This window comes from Haemaphysalis longicornis, unplaced genomic scaffold (assembly GCF_048455015.1).
Source record: "Haemaphysalis longicornis isolate Haplotype H1 unplaced genomic scaffold, Haemaphysalis longicornis Haplotype H1 scaffold_1, whole genome shotgun sequence".
NCBI classification, from domain to species: domain Eukaryota; kingdom Metazoa; phylum Arthropoda; class Arachnida; order Ixodida; family Ixodidae; genus Haemaphysalis; species Haemaphysalis longicornis.
In genome coordinates this window covers 132,874,648-132,883,596 of record NW_027526203.1, presented here as the reverse complement: position 1 = coordinate 132,883,596, position 8,949 = coordinate 132,874,648, and the positions used below count along the sequence as shown (strand labels likewise).

The 8,949-nt window shown below is 48.3% G+C and overlaps 1 protein-coding gene across 1 annotated transcript; it reads right to left on the bottom strand.

Annotated features, from left to right (window-relative positions):
- Window positions 1–6,504: 6,504 nt before the first annotated feature.
- On the bottom strand, window positions 6,505–8,364 carry LOC144180360 (MOB kinase activator 1B). The gene is made up of 3 exons (XM_077708725.1): window positions 8,214–8,364; window positions 6,969–7,363; window positions 6,505–6,902 (listed from the first exon to the last, which is right to left on the bottom strand). Exons 1-3 carry the CDS (start codon window positions 8,225–8,227, stop codon window positions 6,643–6,645), a joined length of 669 nt encoding a protein of 222 aa, XP_077564851.1. The 5' UTR covers window positions 8,228–8,364; the 3' UTR covers window positions 6,505–6,642.
- Between the last annotated feature and the right edge of the window lie 585 nt (window positions 8,365–8,949).

The window sequence follows — 8,949 nt, the reverse complement described above, 5'->3', positions numbered from 1 at the left end:
TGATTTTCAAGGACTTTCAAGGGCCAGAAAACACATTTTCAAGGTCCCCATCTTATTTTTTACCTGGGAGTATTTATAACTTTTTTAACAAAATGCAAAATTTTGATATTGCCAATTACCTAAGAACATTAATGCACATTTAGATAGGCGCTATTAGCTTTTTTTTATTTCATGGTTGGTGTTTTTCTTTTTTCTTGGTGTTTTGCTCTGGCTGTCTGATTTCAAAACTTAGTTAATCCTGCCTGCATCTCTTGCTTTGTCAGCAAGGGTATCAGCTGAAATTAAATCAGCGAGTGTTGCTGCAAGGCAGGACAAACTATGTACACGTCTGCCATTTGCACGTAAAAGCAAACGCAGATGGAGCATATCAGGCACAGCAAACATGCAATGAGCGAGCGTCCAGAGACTAGATGGAAGATGCAAGATAGAGAACACAAGTCAACTTTCAGTGGATAGTATCCCGACGTGGATTGGGTTGAGAAGTGCCTGCTCGCAATGTTGCCTCATAATGAAAATTCACCAAACTTGTTGCAATTTCACGCAATACACTGAAATTTGATTGTTACAATGTTTCTTTACATTTGTTTACGCCTAAAATCCACGACAAGCTCTTTAAATTCTCGTGAAAAGACAGGGCCATTGATTCTCTCCAGGAAAATCAAGGGTTTTCAAGGACCATTTAAAAATTCCAGGACTTTCAAGGCCTTGAAATAGGGACTTCTAAATTCAAGGGTTTACAAGGTTTTCAAAGACCTGTGCGAACCCTGGGAGAAGAGGTCGGCCTGAGAAACTGATCTTGGGCCTGCTACTTCCCTCTGGGGGAAAAAAGAGAAAGGAACGAATATGAGGAATGACAGTGACGAATGAACTATGTACATGCAGTTAGACCAATACACGTCTCGCATGCAACGGGGCGCCGAATCAGGTTATCACAGCCCACTTTTCAGCACGATTATCGTCCGTATATGAAAAAAAGACATTATTACGCAGTCTGTCAAATTTTTTCACAACCAAGAGCCCAGAATCCAGAGAGGAGTCACTAGGGAATATAAGCAGGGCTTTAACGGCTAGGTTTTGCTTCCTGTTGTCAGCCCACGTGCCCAAAATCTTTTGTTCGGTCAGAGGGTGAGTGTCCAAGCGCAGTAATGCTGCCTCACTAGTGTACCTTAGGCAAACGCTAAGAAAATGTTCAATAGTCTCTGGACAACTACACAGAAGGCAGTCTGGGCTGTCCTCGCATCCGATTGTGTGGAGATACTTTTGGGTCAATGCTACTCTAAGCCGCAGCCTGTGTAGCAAGGTCTCTTGACTTCACCGAAGTCGAAGAGCATGACTGAGCCAGGACTTTAGCACAAGCTTTTCACACGGATCACTTGTGCAACGAGTGCACGCATTAAAGGGACCCTGCAACACTTACCATCGACTACTCGGAATGTATTTTGGGGTAAAGTCTATTGTCCCAGCAATCTTCTCCCGCAAGAATTATGAAAATCTGTTCACTATCACCGAAACTACGCGCGATGAAAAATCGCGCATAAATGTTCCCTCTCAACTCAACCGCAGACAACGCGACGAAAGCTGCGCGCTCTCTCCCGGAGAGGGGGGTGGCGCGCGGCGTTCTGTTCGGCAGCCTTCGATATGTCACAGGCCGGGGAGTTTCGTCCTTTTCCCCGCAACGTGGACGGCTCTATTTCCGGTCTGGTGCCACAAAAGAGCAGTCATGGCTGCCTGCTCGTAAGCAAGCGCTCAGGCTGGTAGGACGTTTTTGGAGCAATAAACGTTTGTTGTCGAGTGGGCTCATCGAAAGTGGAATATTTAGTTCGTCACTCACCTTCCGCGCGCACTCAAAGCAAAAGAAACACCAAAAGCATGCGGACAGGTTCATCAGACATAGAAGAGCTTCACACACAGCGCCGACGATGGCTGATCGTCGCAGGAAATGCCAGAATTTAACTGTGAAGTTGACCAGCGACAGCCAATAGGACAGCCAGGACAGCCATGGCCCGATTGACGTCGCAGAGGCCATGCATAATGAGGAGAATTGAAGAGAGAACGGTTGGTTTTTCCGCGTCTTTCACGGCGATTTGCACGCTTACCGCTTCACGTGCACGTGTAATATTTGGCTCGGGCGTTCCTGGAAGTCTAATCTAAACGTCGCGCAGGTTTACTTGCACTGCACGAAGAGTGTTGCAGGGTCCCTTTAAGGAGGTTTTATTTAAAAATACGATGCACGTGTGGCTACAAAGAAAAATTTCTCTGCGCCGTCACGAGATGGACGCTAAAATCGACCTGAAAAGTCCCACCCGTGAAAACAATAGTTTTTTTCTGATCTGATCTGTACACATCACTATATGTCATCACAACAGCCATCACGACTAATCAGGGGATAACTCCCTCCCTGCTAATATGAAGGTGCGGACTGATGATCAATCATAACAGGCAGTGGCAGTCACCCTGCTTCACACTAACGCCAGGACTGTGTTGAAACTTGGTGTTTGCGTGTCTGCGAATTCACCCGTAAGCACATCTTTCGTTCTTAGTGAAATTCGTGTAATTCCAGTAAATGCCTTACAATAAACAAAGTTCTCATGTATCAAATAATTTATTTACATCCTAGGTGCTCTCGTTAAACACACGTGCCACTTAATATTGCGCGGCATACAAAAAAGATGCACTGTCACGGCAACAATGCCAACGTCAGATACACTGCACTGACACACGCACTAAAACCGTACAAATTGTGTAAAAAACTCGCCCCTGCACTATGGATGTACAAAACAAGAAAAATATACACTGCTCACACATGGTGTGAATGGCTGTTGCAGGTGGAAGATAGATCAGTTTTAGGCTGACCGTTTTTTCGACAGCAGACACTGTCATGTAAGGTCACTTTGTGCAGTACACAAACTGAAAGGGCAAAAAAGTGCGTGGCACAGGAGCTGGCTAACTGACCATTCGCATCACACTGTTTCCTCACAATCAGTATCTCATTAATATTCTTAGGCCCGTCACACTGAACTCATTTGCAAAACAAATGACCCTTGATTGGACACAAGAATGCCTTTCACGTGAGCCTGACACACCTTGTGCAAGCTAGCCGCAACTCTGCATGCCACTGCGCCTTAGACATCGTCATCTACAACTGAGAACACACACATTGCAGTGAGCACTGTTGCAATGTATGCTGTGGGCAAGAAACTGCAAAGCGAGAAGCTTTTTTCAGAAATAGGCACTCATTCCCAGACAGTGCAATTGCGACAAATGAGCACAAAATATTCGGGCGGCAGTAGTGCTAAGGAGAACATTCACAGTTTCCTACATAACACCAAAATGCAGAGGCATCTTGTCAGACTGTGCAATATTGCAGTTGCAGCACACTTTCAAGGACACAAGGGAAGTGCTGTACACAAGAAAAAACCAGACGAGCGTTCCAAAACTAAAAACGAACAGGATTCCAAACTTGCACATGTAAACAAAAACACACGACAGCACTCGCACACACAAAAAAAGCCAACAAAACGCAAGATTGCACAACATCCACTGCAATGGGAAATGACTCCTAAAAATAAAAGGTCAGTACTCACGCACGCACTCTAGTGACACACATTGCACACCTAAACAAAGCTAAGCTCTACATGTGGCAAGATATGCCTAGGGCAGCAAACGCTTTTTTGGCCCTGCAAGAATGTCCACTGTCCACACCATTGCAAAAAAAAAAAAGGAGAGAAAAGGCTGTGTCCAGAGGGTCACTAACAGGGCTGCTAACGACAATGAATAGCGCAACCTGTCTGCTATAGTGAAGTCCGACAAGGCTTGCACGCTTTTGTGTCCAAACGGCGATACAATGCTGCTCATTCACCAAAATCAAACCTCCCAAGATGATTGACAAGAGAGAGGCAAAACAAATAAATCACAACGGTTGTGCACTGGCAGGAATGGGGACACCCCACTACACCCACTTCACATACAGGTAGTGCTCATGTCCTCTTTACACTTGCAAACAAATGCAGCCCCTGTAGGCAGCAAAGCTCCATTACGCATGGTGGCATTTTTCTTTTGTTTCCAGGTTGTTAGAGACAAAACCAGGCACAACAATTAGGTAGCAGGCAGGTCATGCGCAAAACAAAACAAGAGCTACCAGCAAATCAAGTTTCCCCCTCCCTCTTCGCAACCACGAAAACAAATACCTACAGTACATTTTACCGCAACCCACAAGCAAATCTGCTTCCCACGCATTTGAGTGCTCTTGCTTATTCCGCAGTCGGCCACAGTTTTTTTTTTTTTTTTCCCCCAAGCAGTCTGAACAGCAGCAGCATTGGAAATAACAGGCCTGCCATGCGCTGGCTTCATTCCACCACACACCATAGCTTGATATGCCAGTCAAGCGCGGCGCGCCACATAACAAAAGAAGCTCCACCCAGAAAACTGAAACAGACCAGTTTCCCTACATGCACACCCTGGACACGATGTGGGCAGTTGAGCCAAAGTGCAAGCCCACATCCTGGGGGGGGGACTGAGCCTGCAGTAAGTCTGTTAAGAGATTTGAGTGTTTCTGAGCAGTGCTCAAAAGGCAGTGCACGCCTTCACAGGCACTGTTTAAAGAGCAAAGGTAAGTTGAAGACACCGCGGCCACTAAATGCCCCAGCCAAAGGTGCCTAGAAAGCTGTTCGATCCACCTAGGCCTGAAAGGGGGCAGACAGACTTCAGGAACGGAGTGGTTTCTGCATTACTGACCAAGCTTCGCAAGTTCCACTGGAACCACCGGAGGTGGGCATATAAGGAAAACAGGACAGAATACTTGAATTCTTTGACAGATCTGGTGAATGCTCACATACTGGTCAGGAACTTGGGGATGCACATTTCTAAATAACGGTGCGATAAAAAAGCATTGAGCAATCAACAAATACGGCCTGCTCTTGCCACAGGTTTGCACACTTTTTTAAACATTTGTTTTACTAAAAACATGGCCTGAACCTACAAAGGTAACACAAGGAGTAAGTTTTTCAGGTTTTCCTTAAAAGTGTTGGGAAAAAGAAAGAAAAGCATATCGTTTCAAGGAGGCATTTTACTTTGATTGCACATACAAGGTCATTTTTTTAAGTGGCATTTTTCTTACTGGGCACTGGAGATTTAAGGGTGCATTGTTGGTTCACCCCTTTTCCAGGCATAGAAGCAGGGGGTGAACCAACAACAATCAGCTTCTTTGAGATGTGACAATTTTAACTTAATTGCATTCTGGAGTTACACGTGTCACATTCAATGGAAGGACAACCCTTGTTACACTGGGCTTGCAATATCATTTTGTTCTTAACTTTTTTTTTTATAGCCATAGCGGCTAAGAATCGGCACCTCGGACAAAGCAGTTCAGGAAGCAGGCTCGAGGTCTGTAGAGCACATGCAGCTTCCCCCAAACAATTCCCGCAAATTCCTGTCCTCGCAGAGGACGCCATTCCGCCATGCAGTGAAGCTGTTATGCTGGCACAATCAGAACTGCTCCAGGAATAGAACTCTCAGAAGCCGAGGGTTACTAAAAACACTTATGGAGTACAAAGGCGGGGAGAAAAAGTCTGCACTGCGACACCTTGTTTTGGGTCCCACAGTTCCACTTGAAGGAAACCACGGAAGAAATGACAAGAAACATGTGCCTGGCAGAAGAAAAGGCCGTGCAGGGATGGGTAACTTGCTGGTCACAAAAAAAGCAGTTCGGCCAAATCTTTAGCAGTCAGGTGAATTCTTTCCAATCACATCGGCCAAGTGAGAACTCCTTCGCGACTGAAAGGCGTGAAATCCTTTTAACCACATCAGTCAACCGAGGAACTTGCTGGCAACAAGAAAAGAAACAAGAGAGAAGAAAGAAAAATGCCAGCAAGGGGAAGACCAGGTGAAGAACACAGTTACGATGACGCCTGCAGAATGAATGCACACTCGGCTGACACTGGCTGCCCGTACAAGCCTTGGTCGAGTGAAGTCGAGTGAAATACAGGACTTGGCAAGTGAGAGAAAGCGCCTTTTTGAGCACACTTCTAGGCCTGCAGCTGAACATGCAGGGAAACTGACACACCTGAAAACACCCAACAGGAAACGAGCGCACTAGTAAATTTCAAGAAACTAAGCCATGCCACATGCACGGCGGTGGAAAACGTCTGCAAGGAAAACACTGAAACTGCTAGGACATCGCACGCCTCAGAGCAGACGTGTACTGCAGTGCAGGTGCACCACCCAGCCAATCCTGTCAGCCGAACGGCAGCCACCCAGAGTGGGGCAGCTGCAGGGTGAAGAAAATGGTGAAAAGGATGGGACTGTCCCTTGCACGCACAAAAACAAGCACATGCACAAAAAAAGAGTCCAAGCACACGGCTGCTGCCTAAACTGGATGTGCACAGAGGCTGCAGCAGAGGGAAAAAAAAAAAAAAGCACACAAGGGGGGCACACACTGTGGAAGGCCTCCTCCACACCAGGGGAAAAAAAGCAAGGTCTGTCCTCAAGTGGCAGCAGTGCACAAAGGCTGCAGCAGAGAAAAAAAAAAAAGGAAGCACGCGTCGGGAGCACACACTGTGGAAGGCCTCCTCAACACCAGGAAAAAAAAAAAAGAAAGCAAGGTCTGTCCTCGACTGACAGCAGTTCTGTGCGAGGACAGGGTCACTAGCGCGAGGGGTTTCCGTCACGGTCCTTGCTGGTGAGCTTTTCGATGAGCTCCTGCAGGGGCACCAGCTCGCGGCGGTCAATCAGGCCGAACTCCTGGACGAAGAAGATGAAGTGCTTGAAGCTGGTGTTGAGGTGTGCCTCCTCGCCCAGCTGCACCACCTCCGAGAAGTGCTGGTGGTAGATGTGCGCGTACACCCGGAACAGCCGCTTCAGGATCGTCTTGGCGATGGAGAAGAAGTTCTTCGGGAACGGCACCCCTGCACAGGACAGCATGAGGAGCAGGAAGCAGCAGAGCGGGCACAACAGGCAGGAGCACAACTCACCGATCTTGGAGGGGAAGAGCGACTCGTCGTCCAGCTGGTCCTGCACCCAGGTCATGAGGTAGTCGATGTACTTGGGCGCCGAGCACTTGATGGGCTTCTTGACCGTCTGTCCGTCAGCCCAGTGGTACTCGTACTTGGGGCCCGCCGACATGACAGCGCAGCTGCTCTCGGTGCAGAACTCGGTCACCGTGCCGTACAGCATGTTGATCTGATTGAAGAAGTCCACCGTGTTGACGGCCACCCACTCGTTGAGGTCCTCGCCCTCGGGCAGCATGACGGCCAACCGCAGGTTGCCCGAGCCCAGCGTGGCCGCCGCCTGCTTCATCAGGTCGTACTGGTGCGTGCCCTCGGGGATGTTCTTCTTGGGCTTGAACGTCTTGGAGGAGCGGCCCCCGCTGCAAAGGGGCATAGACAAGGAGGCCTTAGCCGCCCCCACACACCCCTGAAAGCATGCTGCACTGCAACGACTGACCAGAGCCCCCAGCTACACGCGCACCAGGACTCCCGTATTTGCAGAACGTTTCCAGGCCCACCTATCCCGAGCCACGACATCCTAAAGTGACCGCTTGTCCGTGGGAAAACCCGCCACAGCTATCCAGTCGAGACAACAGCTCGCTTGTCACTCAAATGACCGGCAAACAGATCCAAGCGCTGTCCACTAATCCTCGTTGGGTTGCCGCCACAGCTCAGCTTGTCACTGGTCGCTACAGATACCTACCTTGGCCAGCTGCTCCGGTATTAAATCGGGGGTCTGTTCTATACAAATGATGGACCCGCAATTTTAGTTTCACTTGTTCCCTTTCGGCAACTCGTGTAAAATATTACACCACCAGTGCAACTGCTGCTACACTGGTCCTCGACGATGGCGTAGGATCGCGTTAACGCTGCACCAGATCGTGGGGAAGCGATTTTGATTTGAAATAAGGTAGGCGCAACGATGCTGTCACGCTCAGCCGGCAGCGGCAGCCCGCACCGCAGGGTCGCGTTCGGGGGACAGCCTCTATTGCAGCTCGAGTGACGCCTCTGGCAACACCTTATAAACCTGGACGATACAACGCGAAGCGCGGAACAGTGCGGGGATTCTCTGCGGCGGATTTTGTGCTCAGCCGCAGCTGATCTAGGCCTACCAGTCCAGGTGTAATCACCGCAGTGGAAATAGCGAGCAAGAGGCGTCGACACGGAACAAAGGCGAATAAAGGTGTGTGTCGAGCCTTCTGAAGTGCGGCCGGGTGCCGCCAAACTTACAAAAGGAAGCTCATCTCGCCGACGCGCGTGTACTTGTGGCACCGAGTAGGTTGTCCTGCTTCTTTCTATACAGGGTATCAAAATCACAGCAGCTATCCGGAAGTGACCATGTTACGCACGAAACCGTGACCAACAGCACCACACGGCCAACAGCTTTCCGGCAGTTCCGGTGTTCGTACTGGGAGCGGCAGAGATGAAGCTAACCCGTTTTTGGTCCAGAGGTCGCCACAAAACATTGCCCCATTGGATTACTGCTGACCTTAGAACAAAAACCTAATAAGCAATAAAGAATTTCAGCAGTTTTTAAAAATAATTGCAGCCTTTTTTACAAACAAAGGCCATTTTTTTGTTCTTTGATTTGTGAAAAAAAGATTAAATTTTGGTTTCGTTTTTGAATGTCAGTTTTTTTTTGTTTTTTTTTCTGACGCGATCCCTTCTAGCAGTTCTTGCTGCTTCTCGCGATTGCTGCCGGCTGAAGATTAAAAATCGCGGTGAGCAACAAAAAAAAAAAATGAACAGCCGCACTCTAAACTTACCGCGATCACTGCCACCAGAGTACCTATTTTAGTTCAGTACTTTTCCATAACCCGTAAAGCTCGCTGAGCTTCACCGCATAACTTTTTATGGCTGCAATGCGCGTGTGTGAAATTGGGGCGCACAACGTGCTTGCACTGCTTCGGGAACACATTTCCACTTCCAGACCCTGTTTAGAGTACTCGAACACAGCCTGACGAGA

Bases quoted from the DNA above. Each gene is read 5' to 3' on its own strand.
- LOC144180360 (XM_077708725.1), bottom strand. The intron at 6,903-6,968 runs GTGAGTTGTGCT...TGTCCTGTGCAG, and splicing joins GCTCTTCCCCTCCAAGATCG to GGGTGCCGTTCCCGAAGAAC.